Source organism: Sinohyriopsis cumingii, chromosome 3 (assembly GCF_028554795.1).
Source record: "Sinohyriopsis cumingii isolate HCF-2022 chromosome 3, ASM2855479v2, whole genome shotgun sequence".
Lineage (NCBI taxonomy): Eukaryota > Metazoa > Mollusca > Bivalvia > Unionida > Unionidae > Sinohyriopsis > Sinohyriopsis cumingii.
Window position 1 is genome coordinate 148,086,306 of NC_142963.1, and position 21,156 is coordinate 148,107,461.

General features: G+C 36.5%; 1 protein-coding gene across 1 annotated transcript in view; it reads left to right on the forward strand.

Annotated features, from left to right (window-relative positions):
- LOC149804111 (phospholipid-transporting ATPase ABCA3-like) overlaps window positions 1-19,433 on the forward strand; it is a 98,405-nt gene extending 78,972 nt beyond the window's left edge. Inside the window, exons 17-20 of the mRNA XM_089954076.1 lie at window positions 358-555; window positions 8,132-8,319; window positions 10,433-10,603; window positions 17,912-19,433. Of these exons, the coding sequence (XP_089810202.1) occupies window positions 358-555; window positions 8,132-8,319; window positions 10,433-10,603; window positions 17,912-18,350 (996 nt within the window). The 3' untranslated portion in view covers window positions 18,351-19,433. The remainder of the gene's footprint in view (window positions 1-357; window positions 556-8,131; window positions 8,320-10,432; window positions 10,604-17,911) is intronic.
- The last annotated feature ends 1,723 nt before the right edge of the window (window positions 19,434-21,156 follow it).

A 21,156-nucleotide genomic window follows, 5' to 3' on the forward strand; every position in this document is an offset into this window, starting at 1 on the left:
CAGGGTTTATTTATAGAATGTATGCAATCAAACAGATTGTATGAGTGCATTTATTGATGCCAATTTGTCCTATACACCAAATCTGATAAATGTAGCCAACAGTATTTTCAGTTTCTTAAACATTGCGTTAAGATTACACTGAGACTGTCTGCACTGAGAATTGAATGTACAATTTAATTTTGTATTGGTTCATTTTCGTTAAGCAGAAGTACAAGTCTGAACAATATATATGGTAGCAACATACATACAACAGTGTTTTCACATGAAGAAACGTTTACTAAAAAGCTGTTGTTATATCATGAAACATGCCATCTAAAGGATAAAGTCTTTTTCCTATACCTTATCTATCTAATTTAGAATTTGACGAAGTGCTATGGGGACTTCCGAGCTGTGAATAACATAAGCGTGGGTATCCCAGCAAATGAATGCTTTGGTTTGCTTGGGCAAAATGGAGCAGGAAAAACTACAACCTTTAAAATTTTGACCGGATATGAGAAGACAACAGTTGGAGAGGCCTATCTGCAGGGCTGTTCCATCAATGACAACATTAGAGAGGTATGGGTGTGATACTCCATGTGTTCATATATAATGTGTATCTATCAGGAAACAGTTCTATCCCATGTCTGAACGGACATGTTAAACTGTCAGATCAGGGTTGCTACTGTCATTTTGAAATTTTAAGTTTAAAAAATAACAGCATAGACTTATACTACTGTTGCATGAAATACTGGCAGATCACGATCTCTGTTGTTTGCTTGAAGCGTAAGTATATCCAAGAGGATAGACCAGGACCTGAGCTATTATTATGTCATGACATTTAGCATCAAACCATGTGAATATGGTCTTTGTTCCACTTGTATTGAATGTACAGAACTCTAGTATACTGGCAGTGGCACCAAAGTTCAGGTTTTATTGTAGATTTTTGGCAAGTCAGATGGAGGGATACATTAACACATGAAATGGATGAGACACAAATGTTTGGTTTTTGGATGGTGGATATTCTTATATTTAATTCTGAAAGTGACACACAAAAAAGTAACCATCTTCTAGTTATGGTTTAAGCAAAACTGATGACAAATGATAGGGTCTTAAATATTAGTCCCAGTAGGTACATACATGTAAATAATTGGAGGTTGGGTCAGTCTGTTCAGTGTCTATTTTTCTTCAGATTACAGTTGTTTGGTTTGCATTTCAGTCATGCCACAGATAATTAACAGTTATGGAAGTATTTTTGACCAATGAAAAAGAGGAGCAACCTATTTATTTTTTCTGTTCATGATATGACTGTTCTTTACTCTGACACTTTCCAAGTGCACTATACTACATATCAGCAGCATGGTCCTGTGGACGACTTCTGAATATCTGCAGATAGTATTACTAATACCAGAAATGAAAAGACTTATTGGAAGTTAAATGGATGCTAATATGGAAAGAAAGAGAGGCAGACCCAAAGAGACCTGGCGCCGAACCGTGGAGCAAGAACTCAAGACCAGAGGCCTCACCCTGCAGACCGCCCCCATAACAGCAGCCGACAGACCAAAATGGTGCTTCCTTGCTGTTGCCTCAAGCACCAGATGGAGCAGAGAGGATTGATTGATTTAATATGGAAAGAAAAATTCGAATGTAGTCATTAATATCTCTGCAGTAAATATACAATAGTCACTTTTGTATAATATATACTGAATGGAAGAGATTTACATTTTGGAATTATAAATAAATGCATTAGAGGGAGAGATCAAACATAACACATAATCTAAGTAAAATTTCAAATGTTCTGTACCCAAATACTTATTCTGAAATTATTTATATGTCTCTGTTTATCATGCAAACAAACTGAGTGTGATCTTCATGGAAATATTTTTTCTATGTTCAATAGATTTGGGAAAATTCTGACATCTGATGAACCCTTTCAGATAAATTCATACAAAAGAGTTATATTAAATGCAGATATCATAATTAGATGTTGAAGCTTTGAAATTTGGTTAGTTATTTTCACAAATGTTCATGTGTATATTTTTAAATCAAATACAATCCAAAATATAGGTCATAAGAACTATTTTGAATTTTGAAACAAAATGTGGTAAATTACATTTAGCAGGATTACGTCAAAAATCTCATCAGTCAAAGACAAGGTAATTTATGTTGGATCAGTCAGCAAATAAAGTTACCAGTTGTAATGTCCGGCTAATATTTGAGCTGCATTACATGAGGACCCCTTTCAAACTACTTAAAAATCTTTTCCAAGCATTTTGTTGTTGTTGTTGTTGGAAGGTTAAATTTGTTCCACATCATTATACCTAATCATGTGAATCGAGTACATTAACATAAACCATCATTCCCAGTTTCATTATGTAGCACTTGAATGGACATCTGAAAAAGAGTTAACCACTTGGTATCATTTTTACATGCCATGTTCAGCGTGATTCTTTATTGTATGACTTCTGGTCATCTTCATATCAGTAGATGCCATTATTGGGTGGATAAATGTTCTCTTGTTTACAAAGAATATTTAGTCAAATGTATATATATATGTTGTATATATATATATGTGTTTTTGTCTGCTAACAAGTAAAATCATGTATTTTGATGTGAATGTTTACCTTATCACATTTGAACTTGATGTAGGTTTAATGGCTTTGTCAAATGGTTTGCCTGAGACCAGTCAGTCATCTAAGAAGCATGCACATTATATAGCATGTGCAAAATCAAATCTTGATACCACCAACATGTCTCATTGAGTTTTACACGAAAACTTCACAAGATATTTGAAAGTCAAATTAAACTTAGATGACAAGTATATGTTGATGTATAAATGTTATATATATATATTATATATCTACAAGACATCCATGTACAGAAATATTTAAATCACCAGCATGAAAGAACTAAATTGTCTGCAACTCAAACTGGGGGTCTTATCCAAAATAGAGATATCGATGCACAAGGGATCATGATAATCAACGTTTAAATCACAAGAACTAATCTCACTAGGAAAGTCTATCACTCTGAATCAAATAGAACCAGTGTTTGTAATACGTTAGGATGATTGCAAAATGTAAAGTAATTGAAAGAAAAAAATTAGTTTGATGCAGTTTGTTAGCAAGTGTGTACTTTTACTTAGTTACATTTGGGATGAGGCACTATTCTCAAAGGGTCACAAAGAAAACTGTCACATGCTTTTGTAACTTCAATTGATTGGATGAATTATAATACGTTGAAAATGGCCCTATAAATCATGGAGAGAGTGAACAGCATGATTAAAGTTACTGGACATGCTAGAAAATAGACAGAATTTGGTATGTTTACACACGGGTAACATCACTGTCTTTCTCATAGTTGTAAATGTAGATGCACAGTTTAAATATTAGCAATACAACCTATCACACTTGCCTCAAATTCCTCTTCCTGGATGAATATAACCATTGTCGAATTCATAATTTCATCCTCCCATTATATGGACATTTCCAGAACATAAAAAACACTGACTCAGCATGACTCTCATGTCATGGGCCCATGCAGTATAAACTTCATCTTTCTTAGAGCACTGTTCAACTCAGACATGTGCAATTCATTACTGGAAAAAATTCATTGTGTCCCAAATAAATATTTATGCCTTGTAATCTATCTTACATGCTAATTAAATGATAACAACCTTGGTCCTTTTAAATCTGAGTGTGTGTACAAACTTTCGTGTTTGGTTTGGGGCATTATTTGTGCTGTTTTATCGAGTTAGGCTCTACCCACCTATCTTCTTATGTGTAGAGTTAGTAATGCTTCCTTTCCTCAGTATAATAGATATTTCTGGACTTTTATGGTTGATATTGACTACACTAACACAATGGTAATTTTGCTGCCTCCTATCATTATCAGTATGTGTACTGACTAATATAATATGATATATTAGCATGACACCCTTTGGATGTCTGAAATCATCTATGGTCTTTGATATGTTTGTCTCATAATTCAGGGAGATGTTTTCCATTGCAGGGAAACTAATGACTCGGAGTATGACGTTTCGATCCCGAAGGGAATGGGCTCTCTATCTCTTTTTGCTGGTGCATTCCACTATGGTGTATGTGCTTTCACAGTGTTTTATTGTTTCTCCATCTACCTTGTGACTATTGGATTCAGCCTCAAACTACAGGGATCACTCTTTGACCGGGTCTCTTAAGCCGCCCCCACCCCCAGGATGCTGGAGCAAGTGGGGACTTTGATATGTACCTGGACTTACTCAAGCATTCAAGATACTTTAGGCATTGGAACGAAAGCTGTTGTTCTTGTCATCATATTATTGCATGTTGATCATATTGCAGCAGCCTCCTTCAGTCTTCCAAATGATTAACCCTTGTCTCCAGCTATGCTGCAGCACTTCCTGGAAGCAGAATATCATGTTATGCTTTGTCAATGTCCATAGTGCTATCGGCATCACTGCTCCACATCCACAGATATGTTGCTCGGGACACATCAAAGGTAATACTAGACCGAAGTATAAAGCTTCTAAGGACTGTTCTTTTGGAGGCAGACACTCATCTTGGATGCGTCGAAAGGCATGATTGACCAACAACAAAGGCCATCATAGCCAAACCAGAGCCATTGAAACCTGCCAGGAAAACTGCAAAAAGGCTAGCTCATCCTGTAAAACCCTAGAGACCTTCAAGTTTTTAACAGGATGTAGCATTAACAGTCCAGAAGTATCACAGATTCTAGTCTTCTTCTTGCCCATATTTGGTAAGACAATGCAGCCAGAAGAGTCTCTGAGTGCAGACTCATACCTCTTCCATAAGGAAAGGTGGATAACCAATGAGAATGACACCCAATCCTGCAATTAATCCCTCTTCCAAATTTTGCCATGGGTGCTAAGCTAGCCCTCTTTTTGGAGATATGTTCGGGCATAATGGAAGATATGTGGGCCCTTTCTGTACTAAACAAAGCTTACCAACTTCGTTTCAGGGAGCATCTTCCCCTTTTAAGGGCCCCCATTCTTTCTCACCAGTCAAAACTGGCTCATTAAAGTAAAGAATTGCACACCTTCTGCAGAAGGGTGCAGTAGAGAAGGTGATAAGCGACCAGTCTCCGGCTTTCTACTCTCCAATGCATTAAGGCCTGGCAATTGGGCAATCTCCTTCAATCTTCAGGATGCATAAAGAAATATTTATGTTTCCTCCATACAGTAAATACCTTCTGAGTTGGGAGATCTTGTTAAACTTTGAGCTCTGTCATTCATCTAGACCTCTCTTGAAGAATTTTTTTAAAGGCTATACAATCGTCTTATGCCAACCTGCGAGCTCGATGGATACCCATCCTTCGTGCAAGGCCTGTCCTGCTGATGATTTATGGTGAACAGGTCTGGACTTGGTCAAAACCTTGAGAATTCATATCTTATCACTTCTCAGGATTTGTTTATGTGAGGATGAACATCCCTGTTAACTGATGGTCAGTTTCTATTCCACTGGACAAGATAGACAAAATCATATCTCATTTGGCAACATTTATTATCATGTCTTGATTGGCTCACATACACCTATTATTTGAACTCTGCAGAAGACCTGTTTCCACTAGGGAGGCTGTACTTGTGCCCTTTAATCATTCTTTATCAGAGGATGTTATAAGAGCCACTTTTTGGCAGGCGCACACTCTTCTCCTTTTTTGCATCCTGTCTTTGATGCATCAGAATGAAGGCATCTTTTTTTTAGCCCTATTACTTACAGCAAACTATTGGCACAATCGGCTGCCAAGTTATAGTAGTGAGCACTTTTTACCATAGGAGTGAGGATATCCATTTATTAGTTCCATGATGGGGGTGTAAGCTTAATTTTGTGTAATACATACTATTACAAGATTCTATCCTCTCAGCTTATTCTGATGTAATAATATGTGTGGTCTAGGCCCCAAAACTGGAGTATATCTCTCATGGGCCTGTGGCACAGGAGCCATGTTGGGTCTGTGTTCTTTATGTTCTAGATTTTCTGTATCTTGCCATCTAATGGGAGAATGAGGATTCTTTTGTCCTGGAGATTAAGTAAGTCAAACGTGATGGGTAGGTATTACATAATTAAACTTAATTTCGCACCACATCTACATCTCCACCACAATTCGCACGAAAAGTCTTCATTTTGCACACAGAATTTGGTTATTTGATAAAACATTGTCCTTGTCACATGATGTATGAGAAATTAGTATGATGATAAGCATGTCTGAATATTTCATAACGATTAATTATAAGAGAGGGAGAGAGAAACATAATTTGTTGGTATACTTTAAGTTAACACTAGCAATACTTACTGAAGTTTGACCTTCATCCTGATTCGTTAAAGCCATGAAATACACAATTGGTCTATATTGCGATATTTTGATGACTAAATCATTTTTGTATTTAATGCCATTCCTCAATTGAAGACATGCTATACACAGCAGCTAGCATAAATGGTAGACTAAGGACACCCACCCCCAAAAGAAAGAAAACCTGTGAGAACAACTGACTAGCTGGAAGCTACTAGCAACTTTCTCACATACCCACATGGGCCAATCATGAGAATCGAACAAGGAGAGATGGCAGTGATCTGTCAAGGTGAGCACTTTAGACCACACAGCCAACCGGGTGTTAATTCTGACATTACCAGTTAAAAAGGGAAAATGAACATACCAGAAATATTAGCTGATAAGCTGTGTTCAACTGAAAACAACATAAACCCTAATCTGCCATCACATAAAATGTCAGCAGATTAGGGTCAGTGTTTTTGTTCTGCTGATTGCGCCAAACAAACTGCATTAACCAAGATATACTGGTGCACTATGGAATCGTAAATCAGGAACTATGTAGTGTGCAGTTCTACTCAACTTACAAGCACTAATATGTGCCACTTAAGTTTTCTTGGACACATGTTTTTCAAATATGAGTTTATTTTACTTATGGAAAATGTGTAAATAGTTTTATTAGTATTAAATTATTGGTTTCATTCAGTTGAAATATGTTTCTTACATGCACGAAAATATTTTCCTGTTTGTGAGAAAATTTATATTTGAAATCAATTGATTGCTTTACTTATATACAATATAATTAATATCTATTAACAAGAATTTTATAATTATAAGAAAGTATATCACTGATGTAAAATAAACATTTATTTTGCACATGTAACATTACAGTTTACATTTATTAAATCGATTTTAGCTCTTCTGGGTCATGCCTGAAATTCTCTTGAATGAATGTTCATATGTACGTGAGATTTTTGCCAAAAGTATTCTATCCAGTGGCTGGCACAGCAGCTAATTTGAAACTCAGCTCAAGAATATCAAAGATGGTTTCAGCTTTCTTTGGTTAGAAAGCAAAATAAGCTTAGCTTGAGTTCCTGGACATTCTTTTCTGACAGACAATATACATTCTGACATTCTTTTCTGAGAGACAACATACATTCTGACATTCTTTTCTGACAGACAATATACATTCTGACATTCTTTTCTGAGAGACAACATACATTCTGACATTCTTTTCTGACAGACAATATACATTCTGTCATTCTTTCCTGACCAACAGTAGAACTTCAGTCCCTTCCAAACACCCTTGTTAGCTATGAGGTTACAAAATTACACATTGCAGCACATGCTCTTTATTTTCGCCTGTCCTGTTTAAGAAACTAGGTTAATAAATATAACTTTTGGAAACAAAATGAATTCATGATTCTGTTGTTCACATGAAGAAATTTTTTACTATATTCAATGGCTTTCAAAATCATGTGATAATCATTTATGTTGATTCAGTGTACTGACAATTCCACTAGTTGCCAGTATATTGTCGGCAATGTCATAAGCTGATGGTATCCAATATACTGTTGAAAAATATGATAATTCTGTTATGAAAAATCGTATCAATGAGGTAATATGATAAACTATGATATAGTGCTTACATAAAGTGATTCTTGTTATCGGAAAATATGAAGCTGGTTTATGACATATCATATACATGACATCTTATGACATACTATTTTTATCTGTGGTTCAAAAGTTGGTAACATTAGGTATTGTGCAAATAATTTAAGACTTTTGATGAGAAATCTTTCCATGGACATTATGTGATAAGCTGTTACTTACAACCCTAAATTAGAACCAAAGTCATTGCATTAATTCATTCCAGGTTCACAAGAAACTTGGTTACTGTCCCCAGTTTGACGGTCTGATAGATCAGATGACTGGCCGCGAAACTCTTACGATGTTTGGCCGCCTGAGAGGAATCTCTGAAGGTCAAATCAGTGATGTTGTGGTGGAACTAATTGATATCATGATGCTTAGAGAACATGCAGACAAGCAGACTGCCTTTTATAGGTAAATATAACTGTGCAAGGAATAAAAAGCTATGTAAATTAAATGATTATATTTCTAGTTAAAACATGTTTATAAGTTTTGAGTAGCTTTTTTATGTACTGTTAAATTCCCAGTTATGTTACACATTTTGTTGCCTTATATACCATTCATACCTGCCATGCAACCAGACATGGTGTTGGTGGGTTCTGATGCTCAAACAATGTTTTGGGGTCCCAAATGGACATAGGTGGTGGTGGAAGTTGGAGTAGACTGAAGTGTCAGTGCAAGTGACCAAAGTAAGCAATCTAATACAATTGGGAATAATTGTTAAGTATTGATGTAAAATAGCTGGCAAAATACTGATATTCACAAAAATATGAACATCCACTCACATAATCACAACCACACCAATATTAATAACAAACTACACAATGTTTATGGGGTCCCATAAGGCTGAGTGGTTTAAAGCCCTCGCCTTTTCTGATCACTGCAAAATCAGCTCTGTCCTCATGGGTTCAAGTCTCCAGCTTAGCCAATGTGTGTATGTAAGAAAGCTGCCAGTAACTTTCAGTGGATCAGTGGTTCATATTGAGATTTCCCTGGTTTCTTCCTCCACAATTATAATAAACCACCATGTGTAGCTATTGTGTGCTAAAAATGGCGCTAATCCCAAAATAAGAACAGCAAAAAGGAATCTTCTGTTGTAACCATCCATTGGACTATTGGATACAGTATTAACTTATAGTTGCATACTTTCTTGTTCTCAGCAGTTCATTGGAGGGTGTGAAGGTCATGCAAGTGTCATTTGTATTCATCACTGCACTCTTTAGATAATGGATAATAGTGTTGTTTAGATTTCACTGAAGATCTCGTTGATAATATCTAAATATTCAAAAACGCTCTTTCTGCGTCTACTCTGATACATGGTGGTGTTGCTATGTAAATGGGAGTCACATCCTATATAAGGACTAGTTGATATGGTTTTTGTATGGTGTAGAAATTAAGAAATGGTCCCTTTCTTGCTGAACTTCATAAAGTCAAACTCCAACAAATGAGAGTTCTGAAATTTAGTGTTTTCTGGGCTTGCTCAATTCACAGCTTGCACATCCTTCCTTGATCACATTTTGTGTTTTGACATTTTGACTTTAAAATTCATAAAGAATACTTCCACACTGCTCCTGGCAGTAAGATAACAACTATTGAACTCAAAATGTTTGTGCATTTTATGTAATTAGTAAAACCAGGCTTAAAAGCATTGCTTCTGATCTCAAACTAATTAATACATTTTTCTAAAGATTGCTTAAATATTAAAATTCAAGTCAATGAAACTTGTGTTTTGTCAAAACTCATTTTCTATTTACTTAATGTCCAGTGAATGTACTTATACAAATTAGCCAAATAAACTATGTGACAGTGATGCATAAAGGTATAGCAAATCACTTAAGCTATTGTCAGTCAGTTTAGTAGTTGGTGGAATGTTATTTGTTTATTGCCTTAACCTTTATATAATTGTCTATTAACGACATAAACTGTACAATGGTGATAGTATTCCATAGCATTAAGTGTGAATCTACGTAAATCACATCTGTTTACTCTTGACAGAGATTACAGGTTATGGGCATGTATCATTGTGCCATCAATAGTCTATCGTTGTTTCATAATATTCCCTGGAATAAACGCTTTTATGGTTAAAGACCTTAAATGCTTATGGAATGTTCCTGCAAAATACAGTTTGGAAGTATTTTTCATGATCTGACAGGTATGGCCGTTGTATTCTGTGATTATGATTTTATAATAATAATGTTGCCTTCTCCTGAAGGAGCTTTTCTCCAACAATGTTGTGTGATGGCTATGGTTCCCATGACCAAGGACAGAGCACTATATGTCGCTAGACTCTTCTTTAGGTGAACAGTTTCCAAGAGTAAAGGCAATGATATATATTTTAGTGTCTCACATGATGTAATATGACATTAGCTAATATTGGCACATGACGATAGCGCTCAAAGAAACAGATGCAATGAACAAAGAAAGGTATAATATCTTGTAGTCAAAAAGAAAAAGCTTACATATTCATTGGTCTACTGCATTAATGGGATGTTACCATTTATGAGACAAGAAAAATTTCCATTTTCAGTGGTGGAAACAAGAGGAAGTTGAGTACTGCTATCGCTCTTATTGGAGACCCACAATTTATATTCCTGGATGAACCCACTACCGGAGTAGATCCTAGTGCCAGGAGACAGATATGGAATGTCCTATCTCAAATCCGGGCTAGCGGGCGCACCATTATTCTCACCTCTCACAGGTATGATTTAAATGGAACAATTTTGAAGGAAATGATCGACAGTAGTTGGACATGGGGACAGGACTAATTTTATTCATGTTGTTTACATTAAATGGGATACCACTGGAATAGATATTTGCATGATATTAAAATATGAAATTTTGCTACTAAGGTCACATAGAATGACTTATTAAAAATATGTCTTTGATTTTAGGACACTGATTGAAGACAATAAGTGCATAGGCAATGATTCTACATTTTTTGTCCAGTCCCAGGCATCCATAACAAAAGTATTTGTTGTTGCAGTTGTTGTTTTTGTTGTGGGGTTATGTGGGTTATTGAGCGAACACGAAAGTGGGACAGTCTGATAATCAGGGGCCATAACTCTCCTGAATTATGACAGTTGTTGTTGTTGTCGTTGTAGGTTTTAACGCCATTTGTTAGCACAATATAGGCTATACATGGTGGCCAGTATTAATGGTGGAGGAAGAACCTGGGAAAACCCCAGGAAGACCCACCAACCCATGAGAAGCTACTGGCAAGCTTTTCTCACGTACCCACATTGGCCGAATCCTAGATTTGAACCCACGCAGACAGAGGTGAGATGGCAGTGATCCGTAATGGAGAGCACTTTAGACCACTTTGCCACTCAGGGACACAAAAGTATTTGATGTTGAGTTTGTAGAAGACGAAAATTGTGCCCATCAAACATTACTGCCATAATATTTGCCACTTTGAAAATCATGTCATTGTTACATGGAGGTTTCAATCAAATAATTCTTGCAACATGTAATTTTCTTAAATGAAAATTGTGCCAAATGATCTCTAACATGTAGATCATGGCATAGATCTTGTAAAAAACTGGATGGCTTTTTATTTTCACAGGATAGTCTCACTGAAATGGAATTTTCATTAAGTTGTAGTTGGTCCTAATTTAAATTAATTGTTTGACCTCCAACATGCTGTGCACGTCAGGCATCTTGAACATCATGCTATCTCTTCAGCTCAATAATGGATAATAGTATTAATACACTTATGATCTTACGTGGGTCTTAAATTAAAATGATGCCAGTCTGACATTTAACGTAGCTGCAACAGCAGCCATTTTGAAATTTTCATCATTGCCACTCCTCATGATTAAATTTACATTGGATTTTCACTTAAAAACTTTTTGCATTGTGTAGCTGATCCTAAATGTATGCTGATCTCAGCTCAAACATTACTGCCATGGCAACGACATTGAAATGACTATACATTTCCTCATCAGAGGATATCATTTACATGAGATTTTTACTACAACATTTATTTTAGTATTTTGTTGGTCTTAAATGAAGATGATGGCTGCCACCTATAACATAAGCACCATGCCAGCCATTTTAAAATTTTTCACTACTTCTCCTATTGAGTTGATGACCATATTGTTATGAGGGTTTTCACTAATACACTCATTCCAATATGTAGCTGGTCCTAAATAAAAGTCGATTCTTATTGTCAGGATGGTTGCCAAGGCTGCCATCTTAAAATTCTTGATATGCCTAGTCCACTTGAATGAATAGTAATAGCATTGCTAGGTTATTACTGAAATAGTTCATGCTGTAGAATCTTAAAGAAAAAAAAGGTCTATCTGAACATGGAATCGGCAGGAGCCATTTTGAAGATCTTATTATTATGGTCACATTTTAGACTGGATTCTTCATAGACCTGATGATAAGATTCTATGGTCCTCCCTGGTATCCCATGAACTTGCATCAGATCATCTCTGTATTATATGCCATCTTGACGTATCAGTCCCTAACCCTCCACCTTTATCTGTTACTAAGAGAAACCTCCGTATGATAAATAGAACCATATTAATGCACGACATACAAGCTAACCTAACAACTTGCTTACCTCCTACCGCAGAACAACTCGATAAATGTCGGCGTTCATTACCTGACAAACATGCCCCAGCTACCAAGTGCAGAGTATCAATTAAAAAGTGTTCTCCATGGTATATCAATGGTAGGGACCAGCTTTGCACTGCTAAAAAAGACCTCCGTAAAGCTGAGAGGCTCTGGCTTTCCACCAGACTCACTATTCATAAGCAAGTCTATGAAGTCTCTAAGAAGAATGTCACAAATATAGTCCATGGAGCTAAATCAGCCCACTACACTACTAAGATCATGGAAAGTTCCAGCTGCAAAGAGCTCTTCGAGGTTACTAACAAGCTAATGTCAAGGAACAAATCAACACCACTTCCAACTACCTTCTCTCCAGTTGACCTTCCGGACATATTTGCAATTTTTTTCCGTGACAAAGTACAAACCATTAGAGATAAACGTGACACCACAATTTCAATTGACTCGTCATCACATACAGTTGGGATACAAAATTTGAGCGACAACCATTAGCAGCATTTGAACCTGCCTTTATGGATTTTGTACGTACAGTCGTCATGAAGAGTGCACCAAAGTCATGTGAAATTGATCCAATTCCAACATCACTGCTGCTTGAGTGCTTAGATCCAGTATTGTCTTCACTAATTGATGTTATTAATACCTCTCTTTCATCTGGGGAATTCCCATCATTTTTCAAAACTGCCATTGTAAAGCCTCTGCTGAAGAAACCAACACTAGGCCATAACGATTTAAAGAACTACCGCCCAGTTTCTAATCTCCCATTCATTTCAAAAATCTTTAAAAAGGTTGTTCTATCCCAGCTTGTATCTCATCAAAATTCAAACAGTCTTTTTAGCAATGTACAATCTGCATATCACCCTTGCCATAGTACTGAAACTACTCTTCTAAAAGAAGTTAATGACATTCTCTCTGCATTGGATAGCGGAAGGATTACAGTCTTCACCCTCCTTGATTTGTCTGCAGCATTTGACACAATAGACCATGATATATTACTTCACCGTCTCCAGCATGTATTTGACATTTATGATACAGCCTTCCTGTGGTTCAAGTCCTACTTGGTCAACAGGACACAAATTGTGTCTGCAAATGGAATACTACAGCCCAGTTCATCTATGTTGTGGTGTTCCACAGGGGTCTGTTCTTGGACCTGTTCTCTTCATTCTGTACACTCAGTCACTCTCAAGTGTCATGCATCATCATCCAGTGTCTCACCAGTTGTGTGACCGCTCCGGTGGCCTAGTGGTTAGAGCGTCCGCCTCGGATGCGGGAGGTCATGGGTTCGATCCCCGGCCGAGTCATACCAGAGACTTAAAAAATGGTACTAACAGCCACCTCGCTTGGCGTTCAGCATTAAGAGGTTAGTGTTAGGACTGGCCGGCCTGGTGTCAGGATAATGTGACTGGATGGGACATCATGCTACATGTCTGCGGCATGATGCCCCAGTGCTAGACATCACTATAAACTGCCACATTGCAGACATCGAGCGATATGACTGAAAAATTGTTAAAGCTATGTTAAAAATCAAAATCACATCACATCACATCACTCACCAATTGTACGTTGTTGACACGCAAATATACAAATCTAGCCACCCAACTGAAGTTGATGCTACCATCCAAGGTGTAGAGAGGTGCATCTCTGATGTGAAATCATGGATGACTTGTAACAAGCTGCAGGTGAATGATGATAAAACTGACGCTGTTCTGATCACAACACAAAGACTTTCTCATTCACATCCTTTATCTAAAACAATAAATATCAGTAACGCCAACATTAAATTCACACAATCAGCATGAAACCTAGGTGTTACTCTGGACAGTACTCTCACATTGCACCAACATGTTATGAACATATGCAAGGCTACATATCTTGAGCTGAGACGCATCAGCTCAATTTGCAGATATCTTTCAGTTGATGCCCCTAGAACACTTGTGTGTTCATTAGTACTTTCAAGACTGGACTATTGTAACTCAGTTCTGTCTGGTTCATCTCAATATCTACTCCAGAAATTTCAAAAAGTTCAAAACACAGCTGCTCGGATCATACTTAGAGTACCACGATCAGAGCACACCTCCACGCTGCTCTGTACCCTACACTGGCTATCCATTCCATCCAGAATCAAACACAAAATGTGTTCTCTGTGCTACATTTCACTGTCGGACTCTAGTCCAACATACCTATCTAACCTCACCAATGTGTACACACCAGCAAGATACTTACGCTCCTCTTCTGACAATAGTATACTCATTATTCCAAGTATGAAAACAAAGTCATATGGACGGCGTTCTTTTGCATACCAGGGCCCAGCAACGTGGAATGAATTGCCCACTGAACTTAGACACAAAGACACAGTGATCACATTCAAGAGGGCTCTCAAAACTCACTTATTTCGACTGCAAGAACAAACTTAAGGACCTGATAATGTTTCCTACCTTAAATATTCTCAGCATGTTTTTTATTTTATTTTTTAATGTTTTTCTAATTTCATGTTGTTTTTGTTTTTGTAATAATATTATTATGTTTCTTATCTTATAGGTGTTGTTTTAAAGTTGTAAAGCGCTTAGAGCTTCTAAAGATTAGGCGCTATACAAAGTCCTCATTATTATTATTATTATTATTATTATTATTATTATTATTATTATTATCACTACTCCTCTTGATAATTACTTCAGCTTTGTAGATGGTCTTTGATGAAAATGGTTTGAATCTGATATGTTGGACACTTTGAAAAACATGTTATTACCTCTGCAGATATTCAGAAGAGTTTGTGATTTGATCACAGACTTTTCAGTGACTGATATTTAAGAAAGTGGTGTGGGTCCCATACACACATGAAAATCTCACCTCCAGTACATCTGCTATGATATATTCTCTGGATTTTACATTTAATTGCAATTCATTAAACTCATCACTTAGACATTGAATTCAAACTTAAATGTTGTTACTTATTACAAAAAATATAATGACTTATACACATGTCCCACCCAGTCACATTATCCTGACACCAGGTCGACCAGTTCTAACACTAACCTCTTAATGCTGAGCACCGCATGAAGCAACTGTTAGCACCAATTGTATAAGTCTTTGGTATGACTCGGCCAGGGTTCAAACCCGCAACATCACACATCTGAGGCAGATGCTGTAACTACCAGGTCACTGGAGCGGTCTTGATAATTAAGTATGACAGAGTTTCTTAGGCACAAGGCATGGCTTTATTATTCAGCAATAACAAAAGAAGGAAAAAATGCACATCTTACTAAGGCCGACAAGTTCATTTTAGCCAGTACAGTGTCAGTTCCTTTAAGGGACCCTTGTTCTTCATGGTATATATCTGACATTGAATCTACTGAAGCTTTTCCATAATAATATCACTCCAGAGTGACTAAAACATTTACAATGTTCAAACCATTTTTCTCGCTATCAGTACAAATAGAGTGAACGCAAACGTTTTGAGTCAGATATAAAATCTCATTTCCATCTCCTCATAGCATCATCACTGATGTCACGTGTCATGCTGCCAAACATTTGAAGAAAGCATACAAGTAGTTTTTATTCTGATCTATCTATGTTGATAAATCAAAATTATGGCAATGTGCAAACCTAAAACCGTTGGGGAACTCTTTTGCAAATATGAGGACAGATCAATTAAAGATAGTAAGCTTACATCATTTCATGTCTATGATCTTAGGAAAAACAACACTGGTACTTTACAGTAAAATATAGCTATTCAAGACTAAATGTGACTGCTGAATATTTTTCTTTATGGGCAGCAGTGTTACATACAGAGGGTGAATATAACAAAATCAAAACAACGTAGCTAATGTTGATTTTATTTCCAAGCGACATTGTTTTGGTGGGCTATGCTAAGACATGTTTAATTACATGATGTTTAACAAAACTAAGTCTTATTTGCCACCTTCTAAAAATGTTGCAAAAAGATTCTGTCAACAGTAGCCATGTTGAGTCAGTTTTAATCACAGCGGACAAACAACCTAAAGGGTGCGGGTTCAAATGTCCTTGTACGAAGCACTTTACTTGTCACAGCACAGAATAAATGACTGGTGTTGCTATACTTTAAAAAAATACCAAACTAAACCTGAATACCTGACTGGTGTTGCTATACTTTAGAAAAACACCAAACCAAACCTGAATACCGGACTGGTGTTGCCATGCTTTATAAATACCAATCTAAACCTAGTTAACAGCATATTATCAGAATTATCCTTCAGCAAAAAATGAGAGATAAACTTTGTATCTAATGTAATTAAATGCAAATAATCATGTAATTCTTTTTTAAGGTCAAAATAATTTGGTATTTTATATTCTAATGTTAACTTGTCTCAAACTAAAACATTAAATGACAACAAATATGACAACACGAATAACATCAGTGTCTTGCCAATTAAATCCACATACTTTCCTGCAATTACTTTATTTAAAACTGATGAGTTTAAGCCCCCTACACTTTTTCCTCTGGCTTGACACTGCTATGACAGTACAAATATTAAATTTTTTCGAACATTACTCAGAAATGTCACTGTATTTGAAGTTTAGTAAAACAAGGTTGTAAAATTCTTGCACATGATCATTTCATACAAGTAAACCAACACTTTTAGTAAATTTCTTCATTGCATCTAAGAATGAGACAGTTACACTCACGTGTACATGGAGGTATACATAATAATATATTAACAATATAGTTACATGGAGGTGTACAGAATGATGGATTAACATGTGAAGAATATTACGAGATCCCCAGCCCTTTTGAACACAGTGCTGAAATAATGAATTGTCCAAAAGAGACCATTAAGTATGTAAATAAAAGCAATTAACTGAATTTAACACAGTTCTTGTATTTTCTTTTTGCTTTACAGTGCTATCTCGCAACGTGGGGAAAATTCTAACAGTCTTGCTCCCCAAGTTATATTTATCTCTGATATATTAAATGTCTCTGACTTAGATTTTGCTGGCGATATTTTGAACAAGAAGAACATGCCAAAGAAGTGATTTGTAAATTGCATGTTTGAGCTAACACGAAGATGGAATGTAACAGTCATAATTTAGGTCATGCTGATCTGCATAATCTGCACAGGAATGTGTACCTATTCTAAATACGGTTGTTTTCAAATGTCACACTTTGTTTTCTGCTTATTCCATCTGTGACTAATTGGATATTTTACAAATGATTGTGCAAATAGTCTACACATGATTGTGTGCATATTCTACACATGTTTCTGTGTTGATTCCAAACATGATTGTGCGCATTTTCCACACCAGTCAACATCATTTTAACATATGCTTTGGTAAACTGTTCAGTCTCTATAATGTACATATTACAGATTGTTATTAACCTGAACCATGTTTTGAGTAGAAACTAATCTTAATTTCTATGATATGAACATGTCACCAAAATGTTTTGCACATTTTTCAGTATGGAGGAATGTGAGGCCCTTTGCACTAGGATAGTCATCATGGTCAATGCAGAGTTTGTCTGCTTTGGTAGTACCCAGCATCTGAAGACAAAATTTGGTCAGGGATTCTCTCTTCTCTGTCGAACGAAGATGACTACAGAAGGTGAACCAGCTCCCGTGGAGCCCTTCATCAGTTTCATACAGCAAAATTTCCCATCAGCCCATGTCTTTGATGACAAGCAAGGTTACATCCATTTCCAGATTCCAGATCAGAATACTCGACTGGGACACATCTTTGCTCGTATGGAAGAATCTAAGGAATCATTTGGTGTAGATGATTACTCAGTGCATCAAACCAGTCTGGAACAGATATTCCTGGCCTTCACACGGAATCAAGTCCCTCCAGTCAAAGAAAACCCAGGGTTCTGGACGTGCTTCAAATGCCAATGCTGTACATGAGTTGAAATCACCACTGGAAAGAAAATCTCCTGTTGATTTTATAACTTTGGCCAACAAGCATTGCATTGTATACACAATTTAAATATTATACAAGCTTTTATGTTTGATCCTTTGCATTATCAGAGTCAGAAAAAATGAAGACAAAAGCTTGTATATGCATGTCTATCATGTGCTTTAAACATTAGGTTATCCAAGTATATAACTAAATAAATGACCTATACACATTAGGTTATCCAAATATATAACTAAATAAATGACCTATAAACATTAGGTTATCCAAGTATATAACTAAATAAATGACCTTGAAACATTAGGTTATCCAAGTATATAACTACATAAATGACCTTTTAAACATTAGGGTATCATATGTTCCAGGTATATAACTAAATAAATGACCTATACACATTAGGTTATCACATGTTCCAAGTCTATAACTAAATAAATGACCTATATATAACTAAATAAATGACCTATAAACATTAGGTTACCACATGTTCCAAGTATATAACTAAATAAATGACCTATAAACATTAGGTTATCACATGTTCCAAGTATATAACTAAAAATGACCTATAAACATTAGGTTATCACATGTTCCATGTATATAACTAAATAAATGACCTTGTAAACATTAGGTTATCATATGTTCCAAGTATATAACTACATAAATGACCTATTATTCCTTACTGGTATGGATGGAGGTATGAAATTAGTAGTTTAAAATTATAATATATTGGAAAATCTAAATGGAAATACTAACATTGAAATAATCACACACACACACACATACATGCATACACACACACACACACACACACACACACATATATATATATATAGTCACCCCTGTATATTATGTAGCAAAATAAGCACATATATGTGTACCTTAAAAATGAGGGATGTAAGTTTAATCCTGCTTGTGTGGTAATTGTTGTATGTTTAATTGTGTAATAAGTCCAATTACTTACATGCATCGACATGCAATGTTCTCATTCAACCTTCTACTTATTATTGCTCCATTTTATTCCATCATAAGCAAGGTACTGTTCAATATATTTAATAAATCTGGACATGTAAACCTCATAGATAGTTAAGGAGACTTTTTTTCTTCCAACATGTGCATAACATAAATAAGGGCATACAACCTACAACTTACAAGAAAGTATTATATGATCACTGTCTACATTTTATCGTTTACAAAAAAAATGGAAATGATTTACATTTTAATTCTAAACATTCTAAGGAAAGACAATTTTATACATGCACTTAATTGTCATGAAAATAATGTGAGGTCCAACCATTAATGGTCACTGTTGATAAATTGACAAGATTTGTATAGACTATCCATTGATGGTCAATGTTGACAAATTTAAAAGATTTGTATCAGCTCAACCATGAATGGTGACTGTTGACAAACTGACGAGATTGTATAGGCTCAACCATTAATGGTCCATGTTGACAAATTGATAAGATTTGTATAGGTTAACCATTGATGGTCAATGTTGACAAATTTAAAAGATTTGTATTGGCTCAACCATTAATGGTCACTGTAGACAAATCGACAAGGTCAGTATAGACCCAACCATTAATGGTTACTGTTGACAAATGGACAAGATATGTCTAGGCTCAACCATTAATGGTTACTGTTGATAACTTGACAAGATTTGTATAGGCTCAACCATTAATGGTTACTGTTGACAAATGGACAAGATTTGTATAGGTCAACCATTAATGGTTACTGTTGACAAATTTCAATATTTGTATAGTCTCAACCATTAATGGTCACTGTTCAAAAATTGAAAAGATTTGTATGGGCTCAACCATTAATGATCACTGTTAAAAAATTCACATGATTGCGACCGCAGGTTGAACTCTCTCATTAGGGAGGTAGAACACCGTGATGGCAGGTTTTGACCTCCCATCGGGGAGGTAGAGCACTACCTTAAAGGAGGCCGAGCACCAAAGCCATTGGTACCACCCTCCCTTTAGAGAGGTTGGCATAACTTTAGTGTGTTGATTCCTCCCATCAAAGAGTTTGAGCAGTGCAATACATTTTGTGCCTTTTGCAAGGTGTTGGCCCCTTCAGTTTTAGAGATACCACAGCACACCCATGATGCACAGAGTGAGGATAAGGTCTTCTCCGTGTATCACTCATCGACCTCTCGGTATGGGGACAGGGTCAGGACCAGGAGCGATCTTTTTCCTCTCATCCTCCACCACCCAATGTGTGAAGGATTTACAATCCATACACAGGACTGAAGCTAGGAATGGAGACTGCTTCGGTGTCCCCTCCCTTTCCCCAATTATATATATGAACTCTTATGGGATGTGGGGACATCCACCTCAGGGACCTTGGTCCATTTTGCCCCCATGGACTACTAGACCTTCCCATACCAATCCAAGTGATGCTGCGGCTCATGACCCACCATCACCTCACTAAGTAGTTTCCTTTTGGAAGGTTAAGATGTTACATCATCGAGGATAGATAGACGTTCTCATCTACCCTCCTCGCCTCCTGATCAATCAGGGACTGCGACACATAGTGCTACTATGCCCCCTTCCATCAAGGAACATAGTGATGCCCAGTCACTCTCCAACTCAGAGTGTCCTTGACTATGAGTATGACGATGCTCTCTCCATCATCGTTGACTCCAGCGAGTTTGAGACAGAAGCTGTGGCAATGACAACTTATCTCAGGCCAACTCCTTCATCTCAGGTGCACGAGGGAGAAGAAGAGGTCTGGTCCTTTGATAAGTTTGTAAACGAGGTTTACAATTTCTAGAGGAAATTTCAGAGAAGTTTTACA